This window comes from Branchiostoma belcheri, unplaced genomic scaffold, assembly GCF_001625305.1.
Source record: "Branchiostoma belcheri isolate BF01 breed outbred unplaced genomic scaffold, Haploidv18h27 scaffold1, whole genome shotgun sequence".
Taxonomy (NCBI): Eukaryota; Metazoa; Chordata; class Leptocardii; order Amphioxiformes; family Branchiostomatidae; genus Branchiostoma; species Branchiostoma belcheri.
Genome location: NW_017802379.1, coordinates 3,065,118 through 3,090,423, shown reverse-complemented (window position 1 = coordinate 3,090,423; position 25,306 = coordinate 3,065,118). Strand labels below are relative to the sequence as shown.

The 25,306-nt window shown below is 43.9% G+C and overlaps 1 protein-coding gene across 1 annotated transcript; it reads right to left on the bottom strand.

Annotated features, from left to right (window-relative positions):
* Positions 1 to 20: 20 nt before the first annotated feature.
* Positions 21 to 24,776, bottom strand: LOC109463972 (collagen alpha-2(IV) chain-like). The gene is given in 10 exon segments (XM_019760926.1): positions 21 to 2,768; positions 3,243 to 3,357; positions 5,519 to 5,663; positions 5,665 to 5,779; positions 7,074 to 7,401; positions 7,858 to 7,913; positions 8,646 to 8,653; positions 9,088 to 9,303; positions 23,329 to 23,463; positions 24,113 to 24,776. Coding segments are annotated over 10 exon segments (2,640 nt in total). The 5' UTR covers positions 24,244 to 24,776; the 3' UTR covers positions 21 to 1,377.
* Between the last annotated feature and the right edge of the window lie 530 nt (positions 24,777 to 25,306).

Sequence of the window (25,306 nt, the reverse complement as noted above, 5' to 3'; positions counted from 1 at the left end):
ATAATCTTCCAACAAAATGATTGTAGATCATAAAGTATGATCTTTATTTACTAAGACAGATAACAACGTTAACACAGAACATGACAACAATAGCAATTTCTAAAAAGAGATTTTCACTCTTGAGAATAAAATGCTTCATACCTTCATCAAAATTCTTCTCAACCTTCACACAGCGAAGTCTGAAAGTACCATAAAACAAACACTATACCTCTGCTTGGCGGACCACTAATAGCAACTAAACCATATCTTATACAATGCTGCATATATACACTTACGTATAATTTTTTACATAGCCTGGCTCTAGAATTAGGAAGGAGCCCTCTCTCAAAATTGCATCTTCAAGAACAACCAATAATCATATTCTATATTGGTGGCACAACAGTGAATGCTGGCACGTACAAATTCTAGTCTACTTTGTGGTAGGATAAAATCTCTCAGCCTCAAATAATGACATACAAACATCAAAGAGGTTTAAATCTTGCAAACATCTAGTTAAAATGACTATGATAGTACTGGAAATAGAGCAGGCTCCGCCAGTGAGGCGTCGCCAAAAAGACAGAAATCCAGAAAATTCCATACTAAGTGAGGTCACGTGTATGTGAAATATGTATCTAAACACTGATGTAAAATGTGCTTTGTCCTGCAGTCGCAAACGTATGTGATTTTTTTCTTACATTTGTCAACTCTTCTGCATGATATGACGTATATAAAACATATGAAGATATGTAATTTCACTGAACGTCGATCTAACCATATGTCATAGTCTAGCGACCATGTACTAGTAGTTTCTTTTCACTGGCATCTGTATCTTTGTGGGCAGTGACCATCGTATATACCTCATAACCAGAGGCTAGGGAATAATATTTATCTGGACGTAGCCATGCAGTTATAGTTAAAGACGCTAGCAAAATGGCATTATTATGACACGTACAGTTGATGAAATATTTGCGAAAGGCTCAGTCGAACTTAAAGTGTATCAAAGGGCAAGATCAATGAAACAACGTTTATATAAATAGATGCATGTGAAATGCGATTGTGTGTTTTTTTTTATATGAACATTCATTTTGTTGTGAAAACAGATCTGGGATCCGAAGTTTAATGACGTGATTTGAATGTATGATGAGCTGGCCAGAGTCGATATGAATTTGTATCGAAGTCCCCAACAGAATTACTGGTAGAAACAACCAATTGCAAAATCACTTAAAGTGTGAAGCCCTATTAAATTCAACCTTAATAAATACAGCGTAAACTTGGTCCTCGGTCTAATTCATTATAAGGTTATATAAAAGGGTTGCTGGTAGGTCAATTACTGGGACTACTACAGGTGTGTAATTGAGTGTGTCGCACCGTTTTGAGCTTTAGTTATCACCCTATACTCTATTTAGCCCTTCGGTTGAAGAAATCTGAAAAACTGAAGAATCCGTTGTAATTGTTGTTGTACTCGTCTCCGGATCCGGTCTCGGCGTCTCCGGATGATTCCTCGTACCCTTCCTCCACGTCCAGCCCGCCCTCGTACACAGTGTTCGTGTCAGGCTGCTGGTCATCGTCTTCAGACCCGGGTACGATGTACGGCGGGATGTGGTGAACGGGGATGTCCCCTCTGTCGGGAACCTCCAGGATCGGAGGGATGACCTGTGACGGCACGCTGCCCGACTGGTCGGGGGAGATCTCCCCGGGCCTGCCCCCGTACGGAGGTAACACCTGTATGATACCGTCATCGGGCTGGAAGTCGTCCCCGCTCCCAGGCTCCTCGTACTCCGGCTCTTGTGGTTCCTCGTACTCCGGCTCATGCGGCGATATGGGGTGCCAGCCGTCGTAATCAGTGTACGGCGGCTCGGTGCCTCCATCCTCACCGTAGTCAACGCCGTCGTCGGGTTGACCATAATCTGGCTGAACGTAGTCGGGCTTGTTTTCGTCTGTGATGTCCACGGAATCGCCTTCCTCTGGTTGACCGTAGTCAGTTACTTCAGGTTGTCCGTAGTCGGTGCCGCTTTCGTCGGGTTGCACGTAATCGGGTTGTCCATAGTCTGTTTCAGGTTGCCCATCGTCCGTTCCCGGCTGTCCGTCGTCCGTTTCGGGTTGTCCGTAGTCCGTTTCAGGTTTCCCATAGTCCGTTTCAGGTTTCCCATATTCTGTGTCTGGTTGCCCATAGTCTGTGTCTGGTTGTCCATAGTCGGGACCGCCCTCGTCCGGTTGCCCGTAGTCTGTCCCGTCAGGCTGCCCATAATCCGGACCACCGTACGGTGGCTGAGATTCGTCAGGTGTCTCGTGATCCGTACTCCCTGGTATGACGTTCTCTAGCTCTGGCGTTCCGTAGTCTGTACCATCAACGACTGGCGCGTCTGTACCGACGTCTGGTTGTCCATAGTCAGGTTGTCCGTAATCTGGCTGTCCGTAGTCCGGCCCGACGTACGGCGGTTCGGTACCACTGTAGTCTGGCCCGACATACGGAGGCTCGGTACCACTGTAGTCCGGTACTCCGTCATCACTGGTATCGTAGGGTTGCTGTGTGCCGCCCACGTCAGGCTTTTCGTAACCGTAATCCGGAACGAACGTGTCTCCAGTTCCCGTCGCGTCCGGTATGAGGTTGGTGTCCCAGGACGTCTGCGACCCGTCATAGTCCGGCTTGCCGCCCTGGTTACTGCCGAACGGAGGCACGTACTGCCCGTCGGTGGGGGGTATGAAGCCGCCATCTTGAGGTTTACCCGCTGTGGGCGGGAACTGTTGCTGGGCCACGTCGATGCCGCAGTAGTCGGGCACTCCGACAGCTACATGGCAACACAATATGTCCATTGGTCATTAAATTTCATAGGTGTGGCTAACAACGTCGGCCAATCCAAATCATGTACGGAAAATACAACAGTAATAGCTTCAAATACATTTCAAATACCGCACATACATTTTTGCTTTGCCTTAAAGCTTTGGCGTCTGGCATGAAATTCCTATGACTTGTCTATTATGAATACAACAATGTGATTACGACATGTATTTAATTTTCCTGCATAGTTTCTACGTATACAGTAATTTCAACTCCCATAACAATATACATTCATCAAAGATAAAATGGGCGGTGGCATGCGTGATTTAGCTAATAAAATGGGTAGAGATAATAACAAGAATTCAAAAGTGAAAAAAATGTCTCCACCACTGAGGCGTCGCCTAAAGAAATTATATCTGAGGCGTTATCAAAACCAATGGCTGGTGTAATGAGCTGGTTGCAGTTTCATACTAGTAGTCTTTACCTTGCGCCTGATGAGGTGCGGCCGCTATGACGCCTTCCAGAATCATCAGCCGCTCGTACAGGGCACAGATGTGATCCTTCATGCCTCTCATCTCCTCTTCATTGGCGGGCAAGCCCTGGAAGGGACGCATTTGAGAGAAAATGAACATTAGGCTTTATGCTAAGGCAGCTTCCTGTCTGATACATATAAATGCACATATCATACAAGAAATCTGTAGGCTGAAATATTTTTACAGTAGCATCATGGTTTTGCTTTGAATTCTTGTAAATTGTGTATAAAGCCAGCTGGATCGCATCCTATGGTTTTTGTGACTGACAGGTTTGACTCATCTCTGTGGTTAGAACCTATGTTCTACTAGCTACCGTGTACTGTCACCACCCAGTCAACATTGATAGACATGATAAACGGACGAAGAAGGCTATCAGTCCATGTTCTAACTGTCATGTAAGTAGTGAGCACATCAAGCCTACATTTGGTCGAGAGGAAATTTTAGGCCACCCCAAGTTTGTTGAAAGAAAGAGATATGAAGTTGTAAAAATCTATTTCATGGACTGAACTAGTGTCATTTTCACGACACGTATATTGAAAGGGGTAAATGGACAGGTGTGCGTGCGTGATACATGTATATACGCCATGGAACATGGAAACCAGCCAATTGACCTAACCCATTTCCTCACGGAAGTGAGCAGAGTTTAATGTTTGGTTTAGGTAGCTACACTCGACTTCCGTTCGTAATAGCTTCAGAGAGTGCCATAGAGAGGTCATAAAACATTGAATTCATGGTCGATAACGTGTCCGTTTCACTGTGTAAATAGTGAGAGGAAAGCAGTTAAATGAAGCTTTCATCAGCCGTTTAAGCGCATTTCCACACTCAGCTAAACTGGTCATGGGAGCCATACTATTGCTTTGGCCAATACAGGCCAACTCTTCGGAAACAGGACCAACATCACATGCACCCCAAGGAAATTTTTCTATAGCCCCCTCAGTTGGTAAAACGGCGAAAGGTGCGTACAGTGACAAGGAAACCCATCCTGTAGCCCTGAGAGACTGGTGACCAGGTTATTATTGACAAAAGGGTGTTGTTGCGGCGAGGTCCATGGCCGCAGCACGACTCAGATGTTTCAACACAGGTCTGACAGTATATCTGAGGCCTCAAAACAAACTTGTGGGCGTCTTGGACACACGATGTGTGAAACGTTACAGATGACGTAAACATGCATCCATTCGGTGAAAATAGCAAACAACTCCTACAAATTCTACACGCCTATATACAATATTTGTTTCTAGTAGCCAAAATTATAGATTTTATGGATGCGTCGAAACGTCGATCGGGGGCGAACGGGCAAAAAGTACTTGACATTGGTAAAATCTGAAACCGGATCCGTAGTTCCAATGTGATATAGTCTCTTACATAAACAAACAAAATTTCATGTCCTTACATTACTGTTACGTAAGGTTTGTTAATGAGTCAGAAACACCGAACGCGATGGAATCAAATAGCGAAGGTTGGCCGACAGTTGCCACCGAAATAGACGGGCAAATTGCACTTGACCTTGGAAAAAAATCTAAAATACCCCAAGTACTACGACCGTGTGGCCGGACCCCAACGCACACACAGTATGGGGCCGCTCAAGGTGAAGTAAGGTGTAAATCCCGTTAGAGAATTAATAGGGCCGGATGGACCTCTAGACACACAAACAGTCCTTGGGCCAGTCTCACATAAACACGGGGATGTAAGGTTTATTTTCCTTGTGATTATCGCCAGCCTGACGAGGGTCGGTGTGAGAAGGTCACTTGGGTGAGTCCTGAGATAGGAGTATCAGTGAACGGACCAGGCGGAGATGTGGGAAGTATCACGTACATGAAGCTCGTGTTGTGGCGTGCGTGACGACTCGAGGGTTGGGTTCAGTTAGGGACGTCCTCTCGGATTGGACGTAAAGACGAAGGTCCTATGTTTGAGGAGAGCCACACTCCGAGGCCCAAGCACTTGAAAGAACCCATCGAAACTTTAATAAATCAATAAAATTGATGGTAGGGGTACATTCTTGTGTGGGTGGATGAAATCTATCAGTCTTGATGGTCATACGCATCTTGCACGTGAAAACTTTGCGTGTGTTACAACTGAAGGTGGTTTGGGTGTAAACGTTCTTCCGTCAGTATGACGAGGACCGCTTTTGTAATCCATCTATAGTCGCATGTGTCCTCATGTGGCTGTAGAGTCCTATGGGTGGTTTACCAGCTGGTGTATATGAGAAAAAAATACACAAAGTACTTACAGGTACTCCAGGCGCTCCTGGTAGACCAGGTTCCCCGGCTGGCCCAGGTTTCCCGGGGAGTCCGTAAGGCCCAGGCGGGCCGGCGGGACCAGGTGTACCGGGTATACCAGGTGTACCGGGCGGCCCGGCAGGACCGGGTGGCCCGCCTGGGTCCGGCCGGTCCTGCGGGCCCAGGAGGTCCGGCAGATCCAGGACTGCCATCGCCCGTCAGCGCACCCGCGTCCTCTACTGCTGCAGCATTGTACGACCAACCTCCTTGGTCTGCCGAGAACAAACGGTAAACTTGTTAGTGAGGAAGGCTGGTGTGTTAAGGTCGCTGTAAAGGTATATTGAAAGTATATGTTCAAAGGCAATAACTGATAATTGACTCTTGGAAGGTGTTCTTCTTGCAGACTCCTAATCTGGACTTCAGGCAAAACATGCCATGGTTGGCAATAAAATGCGGTTTGCTTTATTCCTATTATTCTGTCGCTGTCTCAAACCATGTGATAAATTTCATTAATTGTGTATATAATGACCCACACACAAAAGCACAAATGTCTCAAAGCCAAAGGAATGTTCCACCATTTAAACATACATCAATTTCCGTCGTAAGACTGTGAGAATGTCTTTTTATAACTATCATTGCCATCAGTGTTGTTGTTCGCGCTGCGACGTCACGATGTCTGTCCTGTGTGTTTTTGGTCAGGATTTGTTTCAAAAGAGTCTGTCGTAATCAGAGCAAACTACAGGCTGAGCTAGCATGTCAGTTGTTACAGATTACAATCTCTCTGAAGCTCTGTATGTATATCATATGGATAGAAGTTGGAGAAAAACTACTTAGAGATATAATAAGGTTACAATTATATATCGTTTGTTACGATGTCAACCATCGCTATTGAATTGTTGCAGTAGCTATATGTATACACTGTCGGTTAAAGTAACTGCCATGTCTATCGTTATTAAATAACAATTAATAATCATACTACACGATAAATATAAGTTATCGTATTATTCATCATGTTAGCTATAAGAGGACAAGTCGCAACTGGACCTTAAATGGTCAAAATTGTCTGACTTTGAAAACATAGTTTGCAACGTTTTGTTGTAGAGTACGTCACACCTTTAACAACCTCAAAACATTTTAATTTCAAGATTAAGTTTGTAAAGTTATCGTTTATAACGTTAACAGTACAGGGTGACTTTGTCCTCTTTCAGCTGTTACATGGACTGGCCTCCACCCTCTATCCAATCACAGAAAAACACGGTTGGTGCAAAAACTGTACATGTGTTAATGAATGCACAACATACACTGCTCCCGGTGTAGCGGCCAAAGCCTGACCAGAATGTACCCTGGTACTATCAGTTCAGGGGTGCAGTTTGGGCTGTTATACCAGGACGACAGGGCAGATGTTGTTCATTTTGTCCAAAATTGCAGGAAGACAGTTGAAGTCACATGATGGGCCCGTCACAGTTTCCCATGTACTAGTACTAACCAGTGCCTATCTGTGTAAGATAAAGACATAGAAGCCATTCTGTGCAACAGTTGTAGGTTTTTAGTCTATGTCTACATCACCTGGTTGGTTAGCTAATGGAGGAAAGCCCGTCGCTACTAAGAAGGGATCAGCGTCACGTCCTGGTAATCCCGGCAGCCCGGGGTCACCAATCTCCCCTGGTGGCCCTTGTGGGCCCGCCTGGCCAGGAAGACCGATCGGGCCCCTGTCTCCCGGCGGCCCCGGGGGTCCGGGGAAACCTGGTTGACCCCTAAGCCCGGCCTTTCCGGGAGGACCAGGAGGCCCAACCGGACCGGGCTGACCCTGAATTCCCGGAAGGCCGGGTATCCCCTCAGGCCCAGGCGGGCCTTGGCCTACAGCCCCCGGGTCAGCGAAGCTTACGTTCTTCATCTGTAGAACAGAAAGTACGTCTGATGAGATTGGTCATTGCTACAGAGAACATGCAAATGAGCGCCCTATGCCCTTATATGGATACCTGATGGTTTCTGGGGACCAGACGGATGCTGGGTGGACTGGGTGGCCATTGCTTTCATCTGGAGAAACAACAGGTGGGAAAAACAACAACAACAACCTGTCAACAGGACATACGTCATCACAGGCACTACACCTCTGGCGTGTCCTGTACAACAGTAAAACCTTGCATATCAGACCATTTCTAATATTTCAACGAAAATATTTTAATTTCTCACTGTGAAACATAGGATGGCTATTACATAAATTTTATTTCTGTGACCCGCAAATGCCATGACCATGCAAATACCCATCAACTTATTCCAAACAGCGCATTTGGGTTTTATTATTTTGGCAGGCTTAACAGGTTTCTAGCACAAGCATGTAGATGTATACCTGCACTTCTATCTCCAACAGTCTTCTCTCCAAGGTGTCCACTCGACCACAGCAATCTTTGGGAATGAAAAAAATATTGCAATTGACGAATACACTATACTATATATATATAACTAGTACATAGTACAGATCCTGGCTGCCATGTTTCTCAATGATGAGTAGACTTTTTCAACATCAAAAACGACGGTGGAAGACGAAATATATTTCATCCCTAACTTGTCTTTCAAAGATTATTTACGAAAGACTTTTGTGGGAGTGCTACAATATAAAAAAATCCGCCACATTACCCTATTAGTCTTCAAGCAAGAATTTGCAATTAAGTTATTGAAATGTTATCTTCATATGTACAGTATATTCTTGCCCGGACGCAATGGTTTCTTATGGTTTCGTTCACTACTTGTTAGTTTTAAGAGAGACAAGACAGAGTTTCCTGTATCCGCGCTCACAGATCCGTTTACCCTGATAGCTCTTCCATAATGTCATCATCCCTGTGTCTAACCGGCATGTCATTTTGTATCTTTCCCATAAACCGTATCCGTTTTTCTCAAGCCAATCATTTTTGCTGGGCCAACTCGTCTGACTAGGATACGGAGCCAGTTCCTGTACGGAAGATCTTGACCCGTATATATGCGTATCTGCCGGATACAGCTTTACTGAGTTCGAGGCCCACGATCCGTGTACTTTTCCGTTTTACATCCACCTAACCCGTCATGACACCACCCAGATAGTGGAAGGAACGGATTTATCAAAGGATACGACCTTCTATCACTTGTCCATCGTGTCCATACAGACATAGCTGCAAACCAGACGTTTATACTAGCATAAAACATAGTGATAAATGGTTGGAAGTTGTTTGACAGCGCAGAAGAAAATTGCAATTGCAATTGCACTACGAACCGCCACGAGTCGTTGTTCTGATTCGCCTGAGAGTTTTCAATGAAATTTTGAATAGGGAATGTGCGGGTGTCAGTGGAGAGAAATGCAATTCAGGTATTGGGTAAAATATGCAAAGACGAACTTTTGAAGAGGGGTAGGATAGGAATAGAGAGGAAGGACAATGAGCAGTTTAGTTGCAAATTCATGCCCGAAGGCTGAATGCAACATAAGACACAGGTGATAAGAGGAGCAAGTGACGTTCTAAAAATTGCTACAGACTAACGTTGCAATCTAAGCCTTTTGGGTTTGACAATTTTTTTTTTTACAAAATATAAATATGACCCTCTCGCTCACCAGGTGGTCGTCCAGGGTAGTGCTCCAGGCAGGCGGGAGGGTTGGTTGTTGTGGCCGTTGCCGTTGCCGTTCCCATTGGGGAGGTAGGTGGGTCGGTGCTGCTCCTGTACCCGCTGGTCACAGTTCCTCCCGGTGAACCCGGGACAGCACCTGTACCGCTGTTCCGTCACGGTCTTGTAGGTCAGCTGCTGGCGGGGACGGAACGCGATGCGGTAACTGTCGGGACAGAAGGAGAAAACTACGTCTGAAAATAATATACACAAAAACCGAAGTTCTGCTGCAGTACCAAGGTCAGTCACCAGGAGGCCAAAATTTGACCTTGACCTTCGCCTTCCTACGACCTACCCACGTACCAAATATCGTCACAATCCATAAAGTACTTCTTATACTGACCAAAGGTAACACATACAGACACACACACACACAAACACTTGTTGATGATCCATTAGCTAGCTTACCATTTTTTCTATGCAGACATTTAGAATCAGTCTCTTGTGACCTTGTCACACTTGACTTGACACGTCTGAGATGTACATCTACGAGCATCGCTTGCTCTAACTACAGTTAACTACAGTTTTGTTAAAACGTCGTCAGACCATGGGAAAGGGTCGTATTAGATTGATCTTCATTATACTAGTAGCTTGATAAAAGGATTCGACCTATCTTTGAAGGGTTACAAAGTACAGTGCATTAACCAATCCTAATCTCACTGTAAAGTGGATAGGGGAGATGAGATGTCGATAGGAGAAAATGCAGTTCCTAATGGAACTCTTAATTGATTAGAATAATCCTCAGTACATCATTAAGATTAGATCTAAGACAAGTAAAATCTGATATTTTATACCTCCGGGCTTTTTATTGTATATTTTTATATGTAATATTTTATGTAAGAAGATGTTATGTGTAGTTGATGGTGTTGAATTTTATGTGTTAGAGAAGATGCATGTGCACAACAACAATTGTTGCGCGCCGCAGGACTAGGGGTTTAAACAAAGAATTTATCGAGACTGGACACCCCTCTTTGCGAGGGGTCATATACGTGGACCTGCCCGAGAATATATTAGACACGCCAAAGGTCAACGGTCGCGACCATTTTCAAGCTCAAAGGGGTGTTCTGGGGCCACCAAAAGGCACCATTTTCCTGCCCGAAAACACATATACAAGAAAAACAAAAGAACGTGCATCATCTACAGTCCAATAGCAAAACATATACCGAGTCCCAAAAGAACCCGTCCAACCAAACGCGAGAAACAGCTGCGAACATGAAAATCTAAATCTCTTACAAAGCCCTTTCGCGGAAGGATATCTCCTCCCCGGAGGCAATAAGTTTTTAGAGCATTTTTGTATACAGTTGAGGCTTTCCTGAGTTCAAAGGGCAACGTAACTTCGGCAAGGAAAAGTCTGTTTATATTGTAAGATTTGAATACCTTTCGCCGCTACTTTAAATCACTGAAAAAAAAAACATGCTCTTGTACCTCAGACAAATGTCCAAATGGATCACAAACCACGATACAAGTTACAAGATAGAAGTGAAACTTTATATCTAAGACACCAAAGACCCCCATTCTTAAACAGCTAATATAAGGCCACGTGGCTCTGACCCTACATACGTGAGACATCACATGAACTTGGGACTGTTTATTTTTTCAACCCCTGGCGGGGATTTTGAGGTAATCCTCCCGGACCTCCTACCAAAAATGCAATCATAAAGCATCTCAACAGAATGTATACAGATTTCAGATTAGATGTATACTATTATGATATACTTTTAGTTCACCAGAAATGGATCACGAAAATCCGAGAAAAAATGTACTCTCACGTCATGTTTAGCCTTAGATACACACCTCTCATATTTGTAGCCTATGTTAGATTTACGATAAACAGGCAATTATGATTGTTCTCTAACATAAGCTTATCTCAGACTGCTGTGCTAACAGTAACAGGGGGTGGGCTTTAAGTCATGGGTTAAGTCATAAAAAGAGGTCAAGGTAAGGCTACCCACACACTCCTATGTATAATTCAATTATACTTGTGGTTATGGACATATTGACGAAAAGGTCGTGAAACTGTGGGAGGTCCACCGTCGGTCTGGGAGCTGTCTGCATACCAGTGGCACGAACAGAAAGGTGCACTGTTTTGACAGGAATGCGGACTGTGTTGATATACGTAAAGCTCGCGTACTAAGACCAGGGATTCCGGAATGTGTGGCTGTGGCTAGATCAAGCAATTCTGTGCAATGTGCCAAAATTAAGTGGTTTGCTAACTTCCGTATACATTTCTTCTTGTTTTTAATTCCAACTGCCTTACATATTTTCAAAGAGATATTTTGACCTCAAGTTTCATACAGGTGCACGAGACCTCATCTGTGACGTCACATACCAAGATGGCGGTCCCATGTGGTTCTAGCAATGCTAATCATGTGCGGACAATACTACACAGTATTTCTCTCCACCGCCTAGAAGACGTCAGGGTCTGAGAATGCTTCCCTGTTGGGAGCCGTTCCAAATCACTAAGGGTTATTTTCCAAAGGTCCCAGCCTGCTAGGGCTGCGCTAATTAACCCTCACACCCAACAAAACTTGGCGTCCAGATGTTTCAAGTTCAAGTACAACTGAAGAGCACCGGAAGTGGGCGCTAAACGGTTCATGGGCAAAGCGAGCAAACTTTCTAGATTAGACTGACTGCGTCGTTATTTCTTGTTTAGACCAAAGCCTTTTAGACTAAGTAACGAGGGAGATCAGAGGTAATGATTAAGGGTGTGGGAGTTGGAACCTGTCGTGGTGAAAACGTCGTCCTAATGATTGGACAGATGTGAGGGGGAGGGGGGCAAAAGGAATGAGAGGCAGGGAGCAGGTGCGAAAGGACATTATCTGTATTCAATCCCTCCCCTCAATGTGCTGAGAGACAATCAAAACCTGCTACATATATTTTTCGAAATTTTGAAATATGTATGTATATTTTGCGGTGATGTTCTGGGAAGGTATTTGTTACAATGGTATAAAATATAACTTATTTAGGAAAAGGGGCATTGAAGGAAACAAAGATATTCACGATGTGCAAGTAAAATGCTTACAGTCTGCTAGCCTGGCACTTTAGAGATTTCCCTCTGGGATACTGGCAGCTCAGACAAAGGAGTTTCGTTACCTCAAACAAGGAGTAAAGAGTTCAAGGCTCTGCTGTCAATTCCTCGCATGACTATACACCTGTTTCAGATAAAGAACACAAGTGAGAAATTTGTCTGCGAACATGAGACTAGTGACCCTCCAAGAAGAATTGAAAACACCTTTCAGCGAAAACAGTAGCCATGTGTGTGGGGAATGACTTGTTTATGATTTCAAAACTTCGAAGAAATTGGGACTGCGCAATTCATATAACCATGGGAGGTATGCTCACACAATTTCTGTCCGTCGAGGCCGGAGGTCGTCAATTAATGGTCTATAGCTTGAAAAACAAATTCTTTACATTTTGGACAAAAACGAGGACTATACGATTACGAGATGTCGCGATTTAAACAGGCATATTTACTAGAAGATTCCAACCAAGCCAAGACACCAGCCAAACATCCAACGGGCATACTAAAGACATCCTTGACGGAGAAAATGAAAGGCTTTTGACTGGAGGAGAACTTATCGTCACATGTGTTGTTGCTGGTAAATATTTAAAGCATTCGCCAGATGTAACTCAATACGTAAAGTGGCATTTCAATGTATGCTTGTGTTTTACAGTTTCGAAAAATATACTCGGTGTACTTCGGCAATAAACCATTATACTTTTAATGAGTAATTAGTGCACCAAAGTAAATCTAATCACCAAGGGAAGGATATTGTTTCCTTTCTTTGTTAATCTTTTACCCAATTGACTTAAGTATATAAACAAAATCGTCTTATTTCCTCCCTTGACTGGGCCGACTTAAAGCTCACATGTCTTGGAGGAAGAAGACCGGATTCACACCGTGCAGTGTCTGTCATCCCGGGGAGATATTTTGTAAACACAAGAGTTGAGTGTTGCGCCACCTCTTCTCCACCGAGATGTCCTACATGTGTTACATGCAAACATCTAGCTCAAAGGCCGGGACAGAGGTGGCCATCCCTGGGGGCTTTAACTAAATCTTCTCTCTCGTCCGTTTAGACTTGTTTCTTCCTTCCACAAATAAGTAAAAAGGTGACACGACCTGAATACAATCCCAGACGAGGTCCCAAACACGTCGTGTTAACTGTAACATCAGCACGTACTGTTGAACTAGAAGTGCATAGTTCGTGCACGGTGCTGCGGAGTAACTGCGGATAGCCTGTGTGTCCGCGGAGTTTGCCTGTGTGTCGGTGTAAGTCGTGACTTTCGAGGTTTTCTCACAAACCTTCGGGTAAATACAAACCGCTGTAGGGTCAATAACGTTCGTCGGTAGGTCGCCGAGATAAAGGGACCAGACACCACACTCTCCCCAACAAAATAATGACTTATTCCGAGTAATATTCAACACGAAAATATTGGTTCATAAGGTTATTGTGGAATAAATGAATAATCAGTGCAACCATCTGCATGCAATTTAAGAGGAGAATATGATATCTTACGGGAAAGTAAACTGGTCTAACAAGAAACACCGGAGAAAGAGGGATTTGTAAATCTACATCCATGGTGCCGGATTTTCTCTTTGCCTAATAATCACGATAAATGAAGATTTGTTAACAATTTTAATACTTTAGAAATTAATAAATCAATAAGTAACGACGTCTGGTCCGATTAACAGCAAAGCGATTGTCGTGAGCAGGTGTTGTCTGGACCCAGTAGTTTTACGGCAATGGAATATATAAACATGGACTGGTGTTATAGAACTTTCAGGTGAGGACCCCCCCCCCTCCTCCCTAAATACATGATGCCCTCTGTGAGTAATGCGTTACTATCTATCTATGCATGATAGAAATTGGCTCATAGTGTCGCTAGGACACATAATATAGGGGGCCGGAGTAGGTAGGACAGTGACCCTGCTAAGTACAAAACAACACTGCACATGGTATATCATTTCTCTGTGAACTTATCCATTGTTACGTTACTCACGAACAGTGTGATAGGACACTGGGACAATATTGCTGCCCCCTTAATACGATCTTCACATGTTACAATCGCTTTTGCCATCGCCGTTGTCCCGTAAGTTTTGTACCCCGTATATCCCTCAGAACTTTCATCACTGCACGACACACTCAAGCTGCCAACACGAAATCACACAAAACAACGGCGACATTTGTGTGCAAGTCACCTGTTCAACCCTCTTCACGTATTCTCTCCAGCAGCCCTTACTCAGGACATGTAGCTATTCAAAATTAACGGCCACTTGGGTCACATTCAAACCACCAAGAGATTTCCTGGGTCAGTGTTTTACCCCAGTAAGCAGAAAAGGCGGGAAGACGGCCAAGAAGAGGCCAAGAACGGCTGATACAGCTAGGAGGATTAGTAAAACAGCACAGTAGGCGCTAACTGTGCAGATTGGGCTCCAACTGGGCACCCTGGGCACCAGAAACGTGATACAGTGTTTTCTTCTGAAATAAACTTACCAAAATGGTGTCCTACGTGTCTTGACATAGCAAGGGTTCACGACAGCAAATTCGTAGAAAGAAGAATAAAATGGATAGGAAGAAATAAGGTTATAGATACCAAATCTTAAAGCAGGTGTAGGGTCTAGCTCAGTGTTTTAATTTGGGCGTTATGTACGTCTTTCTTGTTATCCACATTGCAGTAGGAGGAAGCGTAGACTAGAACACAGATCACCAGAAAGACGTACAAAACGCCAATCAAAAACACTGATGATCCGCACCCTACATCTGCTTGGAGATAACACATGTTTGACAGGTAAACCTGAGTGGTTCCGTGTATCGTTTTTCAGCACCGTCAGCGACAGTTGAACCTTCGGAGGAATGTGAGTGAAAGTAAAAACCTTGATAGATTTCGGAAATAGCGGATTAGGATCTGTACAGGGCTGTCTGTGCGGAGATGAGGGCATGGTTTGTGTGAGACGGAGACAGGGGACCCGTCAAATTGAGCGATTAATGTGTCTGAGCCACTTCAGGTCCAGTCTGGGTCACGGCACAGTGGGTCTGTAGACTACACTGTGCAGGTCTCTGCCAGTCTGTGAAACGTCTCTCAGAGATCCGTGAATAGTTTCATCAGGATGGTACATCTATTAAAAATCATTCCATACACAAACAGAAGATAGCTACCTATCAACCTTTCGCTGGGCAGTCTGCTACTAAGTATCTTCCTCGAAGCAATACAGGATTGTCTTCTCGCCACTAGGTGGCGCTGTGGCAAGAAGAATGCGGTCCCAAACGTGACTGAGTTTGTATCCCCCCCCTCCTTTGTCTTTTTTATTAGTATCCCAACTTAATTTTTATTCGCTCTTCAGTGTCATTCACGTATAGGTTAGTGCTTCTATTTGGCTTCAATTTGATATCATATATTTCTCATATCAATTGTTTTACATAGTCCTGATGGCATCTTATTAAATTGTCCCCCCTTGCGTTCAGGATCAAGTTTACTTTAGCACAAGCGCGTCTTTGTTGTCCTGAACTTGCCGGTCCCAGGCTGGCTCCCGCCCGACACCAGACGACCCCGGCGTCACGTCCAAGTTGTGTTTTGTTAGGTGCAGCAGTAATAACCCATGTAATTATTGACCCTTCCAACTCTTTTCACAGCAGTCGATTACCCTCGCTGTAAGGGACTTCATGTTACCGTGTCATATGTCGCGAAGGCGCCCAATTTTGGCACATTCCTCTAACCTTTCGTCCTACAAGCGTTTGATCTTTTGCGAGAGATTACAAAAGCTTTGTCGAAGACTTTTAAAAAACCTTGTGGGAATTCTTATCCTTCAATTAAAACGTAGTTATCCTTTATTAGAGTCTGTTGACGTTTCAACTTTATTTGTTTTGCTAACATTATGAAGTCTTTTGAGATGTCGCCCCTCCACACGACCTTAGTCAACCCCACTCTTTTGCAGATCTCGTAGGCTGGTACCACAGTGTTACCTCTTTTTCCTATAAAGCTTTCGTGAGAGTAGAAGCGTTGAACACTTCACAGTGAGCAAACAATGGCACCATTGTCTGAAAGAAAATGATTTCGTTCCGAGGTGCGATACGTTCAAGTCAAGTTCACGTCTACTGTGAAGTGGTTTTCAGCTGCAATGTAACTAAACATTGAAACCACGGTTTTACTTGAGATGCAAACAAAGATATCATAATCGTTTTCTTGCATTTACACGGCTATTGTTTGGATGACATCTTGATATCCCAAATAATAAGCCGCTCTTTTTGCAACTGGAAAATTCTGTTTTTGTATGCTACGACGTTATCGTCGTTAGCATAGGTTATTCAAGTCAAGATGTCTGAGAGGTGGCTATGACAAACAAGTACAATTGTGCAACGTTAACAGAAAAATGACACTGCTTTATCTACGCTTGACAGGCGTTACCATAGTTTCTATCGGCTTTCTCCCTTTCCTCTGTATTTCTGTAGTTAGATATCAACAATCGCCCATTTAAGGGGACAATAGCATGTGCGTTGTTTTCTGTATACGTGGCTCGATTCGACATGATGTTACCGCGTCCGAATGATACATGGAAGGAGGGTCACATTTGGAATCCCAAACAGTCTCCCCTCAGGAGGGTATTACATCGGTTAGCCAGCTTCCCAAGTTCATGGTCAATTACGCGTTCGCCTGGCAGAAAATCACATCCGGTTAATCCCAGAAACACCCCCTCTCCACTCGTGAATCACTCGTCTTGGACTTGGCCGCCATTCATGGGTGTCCCTCAGAATCAGACGACATTTGGGGAGGACGATTCCATTATCAAAAGGTGCAGGGGTGATAAACCTAAATGTCTTTGTTTTTGCATTCTTTCATAATAATGTATAGCGTCCAGTCAGCGTACTGTTAAAATGTTCTATTCCAACATGTCCGACAGTTTATATGCAATATTACAATTCTAGTACCCTGTTAGTTTTGTGAAATTACGTAGCCCCACAGCAAAGCTGGCTTTTGATCTCATACATGTGGATCTCAACTTACTCAAGACTAAATTCTGAGCACTGCAAATGTCGCCGCCGGCCTATTGCCAATCCCGTGTCATTTTGCCATTTCCTTCGTACTAAATTTTCCTTCTGAACTTAAACCTCCCTTAAGGGTGTTGTTCGTGCCTGACATTACATCTGACAGGAGACTTTTAAGCCTTTTATCTGGCTACAGTGGCGAAGCATGGTGCTTTTTTTGAAGCAGGACGTGTGGTGGTGCAAGGCAGGTTTGCTACGTACTTGCATACGGATCAAGTTGTCAGCCAAACACACTGGGTTACCCTATTGCTTTCGATAAGTTGGGTTCTTTAACTTCTAACACCTGAAGCTCCCCCATACGGTTTACGTCTCCTAGCCGATAAGGGACAGTTGTACCGCCAATATTTTTTTTCAGGTACACGAATCATAATGTATTACTAGTATATTCGAGACATCACGTAGCAATGTCGTCTGGTCACACGAGCTGGCTTACTGGGGGATCTACATACTGATAAAGTTATCCTTTGGTCGCAGAAAATAACACTTCTGGTCGGGTTTCCCAGGCAGAATTACAGGGGTGAGAGTATCAAAATAGGAGAAAACCAAGGCCTGACGATGCCAGACGAACAGAAATGAAGCAGAATACAAAGTTTGGAAAAACTGGGCACTAAGAGGAGATAAATTGCACAAACTGCCAATTTACAAAAAAGTTAAACAATCATATTCCGCAACACGAAAGTAATCCATCCTGGTATAGTTAGTCAGTTTAACGACCTGCCCATTTGCTTAATTGGTTTAATGAATTTTAGTTGGTTATTACTAAACTCTCACGGCAACAAGACTACAGACATTATACAGTGCTAATAAAATTTTAAGACCAACAGGCCACAAGATTCATGTCCATGTCGTCAAACAAGTCCAGATCCACGTTTCTATCCATCTCTATCTTTACGAGATGATCCTTTGAACCTGTATTAAGTTTCACAACTTTAAACCACTTGCACATGATGTTCATTTTGTCTCATTTCGGTCGTCGGTTTCTTGAAAAGATGGTTTCGCATAAAGGAGAAGTTTGTTTGCGTTCAGGGCGACATCCAGGACATGGCAAGTTTACACTCCTGACGAATGTTGACCCTGTAGGAGTGTGTTGACAGCTGAAAGTTTTCAAAACAGTACTTAGTTAAAATCACAAATGAGTTACGATGACTTTTAGAGTGCTTTCCCCCTCCCACCATGGTTCATTAGTACCTGTCTGCAATATCCCCTTACTGCATCGTACTCTCAGCATCGTACGTCCATTTACTACTCAGCGTGACCTTGAATTTGGAGTAATGAAAAACAGCCTTCCCTAGAATCTACCAGAAGTGCCCATTTGTCCGGAACATACCGGGAAGTTTCGGAAACAGCGAGAAGACGACAACTGTTTACTCTGACATGCTTCTCCTCTAACGTGAGGGTCTGAAAACACGACCAGAGACCGGTAAGCTGCAAATATCTCACCAACGGCTCCGGCAGTCTTGGTCGGTCAGGAAAGACAAATAATCAAATAATCTACCTTGGACGTAATCCCTGGGGATTTATTCATCCTACCAGCTACCTTACTCTACATCAAACCTTATAGGATGAGGCGTACCCAGGGTTTTTACAAGTTTTTTTTAAACATTTATTTACAAGTAATAGAATCATTTCATGTTTTCAATTTAAGTGCATTGTACTGTATATTGTCAAGCTAAATCAATCTGTCCTGTGTATCGCAGTGAATAACCTTTCCTGTCTTCACCTATTTCAAGTTACATTTGTTACAATTTCATTGTTTGAACTTGTAACTAGCTTGGTATGTTGACTTCGTGGCTGTTATGAGCCTTAAAAACTATATAAGATACTATTAGTTCGACTCAGTACTTCTTCCCCGCTAGAATTACGTCTTAAACAGAGTATTCACCTTGTAATTTCTCAAAGATGACCCCGACTTACCACACCTGCCAAGTTCTACATTCCTAAAACCGCATTTTTACTAGCAGATTTCCCCTCCAAACAGGCTCAGGTTTGGACAAGCCCAGCGCCGTGCTGGGATAAAAAGCGCTGGAGCGAAGCCACGTAGAACCTCGGTGTCAGCACGGGCCAAAAAGGGCTAATTTAAGCCCCGTGATTTTGACAGGTGGGTAGAATTAAACTTCAGTCGGTGATATGAGGCATCCTGGCTGCCGGGGTTAACTTCACTCGCGACCTTTCGGCGAAGACAGACGATTGGGTTTCTGTCTGAACAAGTAATCCGGCCACTACATGGTCAGGAGCGGGGCTTAAGTCAACCCAGACCGAGCGCTACATCCAGCAGGGGTCGAGGGTTCGAATCCCGCGACTATGCGAGATTTGTCTCGCACACGCTTCGGGTAGTCTGGTTATGAGTTCTCACAGGTTTTAGAAAATCTCACGATGACAAATTAGCTTAGTGTCAATGTAATTCTCAACGGTCTTCCGAAGTGGAATATCTTTGTGCGAATTTCTTTGTAGCGTGTACAAAAGACATACTGGAATTAAAACATTTTACTCAATATACCTTTATAAGGCTTATATAAATAATGATTAAAATTTTATTGTTCAATTTTCTTTTAAACTTTCTGTACTTGCTGTGGAATTTTATACGCCATTTGAACAAATTGTGAGACAGAAATATCTATAATATTGATGTAAGAACGTCTCTTGGTATAAGAAATAGAGCCCTACCCCTACGTGTATTCATAATTAATCAGTATGATAGCTAAATGGTTTGTGGGTGGTGCTCTTTAAGTGACCTCCGCAGACTTAAACAGTGATGTTGATAGTATCACATCGCCTCTACGGGAGGATATAAAAATACACAGACTGGTAACTAGAGCCTGATGTATGTAACGTAATGGCGGGATTAGGTGTAAAGGATATGTCCAGAGACGTATCATGGAAAATCCTTGACATGTTAAAAGGGTCATCACACACTTCTCGATGGACAAGTCATTATATTTGTGCAGCCCAACAGCCCGTGTAATTTGTAGTCCCCTTATCTCATCTGTCAACTATGGAATTATCTTGCATTTTTACATTGAAAGACAACATAATATACCACAGCAAGAAAACGCATATATACCACGGTATACAGGAAAGGAAAAAACTTTTAAAATTACATCTTCGAACAGCCAACATAAGCAAACATAAATAACTAATAATAATTGATAAACAATAATAACTAATTACATGGCAATCAATTTGTTAACAATGAACAAATATCTAAACACGAGGAAAATATTTCCCTAACAACAATAATGTGTTCCGGATTTTTTGTGAAATGTTTGTATCCCCAAGATCCAAGTCCCCCCTCCCCCTCCGAATTTTTCCCTAATTAAAAGAAACAGGTGGGGTAAGGGTTAGTTGAAATAGAAGCAGCAAAGCCTTTTCGTCTGTAAATATACAAGATGTTGAAACAAGAGCTATATGTACGTTAAGGTGATTATCCTGCGACGCATACAGAACTTGATCATATGTTTACTTCCAACAGAAAAACCAAATACAAATTGTACACTGTAACTGTATGTATACACCTGTATATGGTAAATATACTTGTGCAAAATTGTGAGGAAAGAAGTGTTGAATGAGAATTGGAAAACTAAATGTTGGGTCTGACAACATGCCGTCGTTTTTTCCCTTAAGTACACGGACGGAAGATTCAGGGTTACTGTTAGCGTTGGCGAGGCGTGAGATCGTGCGATGTTCCCCTGCAGGTTCCCTACACGCATTTGTCGCATACCCGGCAAAATTCCCGCGGGCCTGTGTCATCCCTCCGCCGGGCGGCTGACCCGACCTGACCCGGCTAGCCACCTGAGCTGCAGACGCCTCACGGTTAGAAAGAACCGAAAGGACGTCTGGAGATTTCGGGGGGCATTTCACGACTAGATGGCCCACTTTGAAGGAACGGAGGGAGAATGTGAAGCATTTCGAACGGAGGTTTGAAACCCCGGGGGTGTCACTCTCAACGGAAGATTTCAGGCCTGATGTCAATCACGGTCGTAACACTAGAACAGGATCTTTATGAATTACGTTTTGATGGCATAACAATAACCCATTGGAACAAAAATTAATAATAATCTATTTGTAAATACAGATTTCAGGCCCGATGTCAATCATGTTTCTAACACTAAAACGTGTTTATAAATCACGTAATTTAGATGGCGTAATCTAACAATAACCCATTGGAACAAAAAAGTAATAATATTTTTTTGTAAATACACGATATCGGCAATGTTGCCTGTGAAATGATACGTGTATTGCATTGCACCATTCCGAGTAAGATAAATTAAAATAAAGGGTATAACAATGTCATCACACCAAAATGATAACTCTCCTTACCTGTTACCTCGGCGTCATTGTACAGCTTGCAAAAAGATGAAATTTTGAATATAAGACGATAAGATATTATAATAATCATTACAAATAATCGACGAAGATGGGGAAGGGTGGATGGAAAAGGCGAGCAAAGTGGTGGTGGTGTGGGGGGGTGGTAGGTTGGGAAAATGACGAATATCAAACAAGACTGAGGAAAATGATGGAGTGATGACATTGAAGTTTGTGCAAACGGGACGGGGTAGTGTGGATTATACAGACACGGAACCTCAAGAATATAACCAAGATGTTCATTGCACATTCAAGCATTATAATGATCATTCAATTATCCGCGCAGATTTTGTTTCTTTCAAGTTCTCAACACGCCCCCTCCTCCCAGCAATATAATCTACCCGCGCGGAAAAGGCCCCCCACCCCACCGATCCATTAACCAGGTGACGACTGAGTAGATAGGTGTTGTTAAATCCGACCTGATGAGGATCAACTTAACAGCTCGCGATTGCATTCCGCACATTCCAAACACAAACGTGGGTACAAAAGAAAAGAGAGACACTTTCACTATTCGCCCACGGATTTCTAACATTTTCTCTTCCCACAAAGTATTTACAGCAATTAAGGTTACATCCTGTGTGGGTTGCCGCTTGGTTACACAAAATACGTCTCTACGTTTTTCTAGCTCCACATACATTTTAGGAAAGCAGTTTAATGTATCAACTGAAGAGGGTAGCCGAAAAAGCGTGCTTGGAGTTCAGAATTGGAGAACTCGTCAGAAAATTAGTCGTTATTAGTGGCATGATACATTAGATTATAAAGATCTATAAAGGTTTCGACAATGGGTTTCACAATTTACCAAGAAAGGTAATAGAGTTCTGGAATTATTTCTTCCCAGACTACTGTGTTTTCCGTGGCATGTTTATTGTAAAATATGTGTCCTTCTGATATTTCCTGACACCTGTATACTTTCTGCGGGGTTTTTTTTCAAGAGAGTGTTACATCCAAATCCAAGGTGTGCCGACCGCTAGCTGCAGAGTTTGTTCGGGACTTGTGGGAGGGGGATATTCGCTCGGTTGGTTGACACTAACACTACCCAGTTGTTTATACAAAGACAGGCCGTGTTGACAGGAGTTCCCCACAGACTTCCCTTCACGACTGCTCTGCCTCCCGTCCGGGCGGCTAGGGACCGCCAGGTCCCCCGTATAGAATCTACTTTCCCTGTCAGACACGCGTGTTGACCCCACACAGTCACTACAGAGTCGCACGGTGGTCTGCCAGATCTGACTATACACTTCTGTCAACTCAAACCTCGACTAACACCACTCATCCTTAGACCTAACGCCTTCAGGACAGATTTAGCTTTAAGACGTAACACCACTGTCTCACGTATTTCTATGCCTTCTAAGAAGCGGTCGCAAAATCTCCATAGGCTAAAACTCCAGGCATTTCAGAGGCCTGCAAAGAGTCAACCGACGTCTCCTAAGTCTTAAATCTGAACATTCTAAGAGGATCTCGCAATATCTCTATAACTTATAGTATAAGCTAAAACCCCAGGCTTTTCGGAGGGTTGCAATGAGCCAACCGACACACCCTAATATCTCTAATTCGAAAACACACATTGTATTTTCGGACCAAGAAACTGGGAGAAAAGTACACGTATGGACTGGACAAATTGGTAAGGGAAGAGGTGGGGCAAGAAGGGAAGATGGTTCTCGCGACAAAGCACACATAAAAGACAAAACAGGGGGGTGACGAGACGAAGATGAGATCTGTTGAGATGAGATGATCCGTTTCCACGGCTTAGACAAAAAGGTTATCTGGAGGAGGCTTTATTTTGTTTTTACCTTGAAGGTCCGGTGCATAGTATGTTCCCGGGTTGACATCCTCTGAAGTAGCGCTGAACGTACGACTCGTAGCCGTTAGGAGTCATACAGGAGACGCGTTTGCTAACCGTGTACGGACAAAAGTTTTGTCTCATCCTGTAGCGGTGGGAGTGAAAGTAGCGAGGGTTACAAACGCAGCCGATTCGAGGTTAAACTTGAGATGTTAAACTTCTGCTCCTGAATTTATCTACTCAAACCATCTCCCGCCAGACGCATGAACTTGAAAGCTCACTGTCAAGTTCATATCTTTGCCTTGATGTTAAAGAGGTTTCCGGGATTAGGCTTTCAACTCATTTGACACCAGTGACAACCGTGGCGGGATGCCGCCTTGTTCGTTTATACAATACCGCTCTGTTAGGAATTTAAAGACATCGATTTAAAAATTCCGATTGACTTCTAGTCGGCAAAATGCCGCTTAGAAAGTTTCTCGTAAACTTGAATAAACTTGAACACGCCGCTTCGCAATGTGCGAAGTGACATTGACCGTTGCCTGCGCCAAAATAGCTGTAAGGCGGACTAAGAGAAGATACAAGCCGGCCAAGGAAGATACGAGCCGGCCAAGAGGAAGATACGAGCCGGCCAAAAGGAAGATACAAATTTTCCACATGTTACATTTCCTTATATCGTGAGGGACACAATGCATTCTCCCTCTGATTAATTTGCCCATTACAACCTGCTGTTTCTATTAGAAACACTCTCTCCAATTCGTTCTACTCTATCAAGTATAGAATAAGTTAGAACTCACCCCGGTGCGCTTGGGTATCCCTGTGTGCCGTACATGTATGTAGAAGAAGCCGTCGTTATAAAACAGGCGATGCAGAAGAGAAACTGTAGCGCGGCAGCGCACTTGTTCCCGCGCGCGGACAGAGAATCCATCTCGGGGAGAACTCACTGTAGCACCGCTCGGCCCGACTGGAAACTACCACAAAAGACGCCGACTCCGCAAGGTCCTCTGTACCGGTGAGGAAAAGTTCATACGATACTCCCTCGGGGATTCACGAGTACCAAGACTGCCCTGCACCACCAACCGAAGCGCCTTTCTCTCCTCCCCGAGCCTTGTACACCAGAGAAAGTATTATTTCTGCAGTCTATATTTAGTCGAGGCGTGTTCCTGACTGGCTTTTACAAACAGGAAACTTCCCGAGAGAGGCCCGACTCTTGAGGAAACATGCAGGGAGGCTTCGGAAGCAGCGCGCGCGACGGTGGCGAGAGATATGGAGGAGGCCGGGCAGCGGTCTGACTCACTTGTTTGCGTAGGACAAATGTGGTGCGATTTTCCCCCTACCAGCGTGGGGGGGAGGGGAAGCCTGCCTACGATTTGTGCGTCCCTCCTCCCAAAATGAAGACGTTAATTAGCAACACATCGCGTCACTACCAGACGAGGTAGACAGGGGAAAGTGTCTGATTTCCTGTGTACATTAATCATGATGTCTGTGTTCTAGGATGGCATCTATGTCACCGTTCTATGCTGTACAAACAATTACGTTTTAAACACACATGATATCATGTGTCACGGGTTTCTTTTTCTGTTTTTTTTCCAACTTTGCTTTTCTGATGATGTGTCTGCCTCGAATTCTTTAGTCTCGAGAAGTTGTCCTTGCAAAGTAGGCCTTTAAGGCACTGAAATCTTATTTTAGGAATGCCTCCAATTAGTGGTAGCCACCAGCACAAAGCCTGTGTTTGCGCGGTTCTGGTCGGGGATAGACAGGATGGGCGGTCGGACGTGACGTGCATGTCGGGAGGATGGGCTCGAGCGAACTCCCTCGGCAAGGGGCGAGAGGTGAAGAAAGTCACCAAGAACCAATAAACCCGCCGTGTTACCAGAAGCCGGGGGCTCTGCGAGGTCGCTGCTTTTGGTCTTGATTAAAAGCTTTTTTTCAGCCTTGAAACTAACTCCAAGCTTGCAAGTTTTCTGATCAGTAGCCCTGCTACACATAAT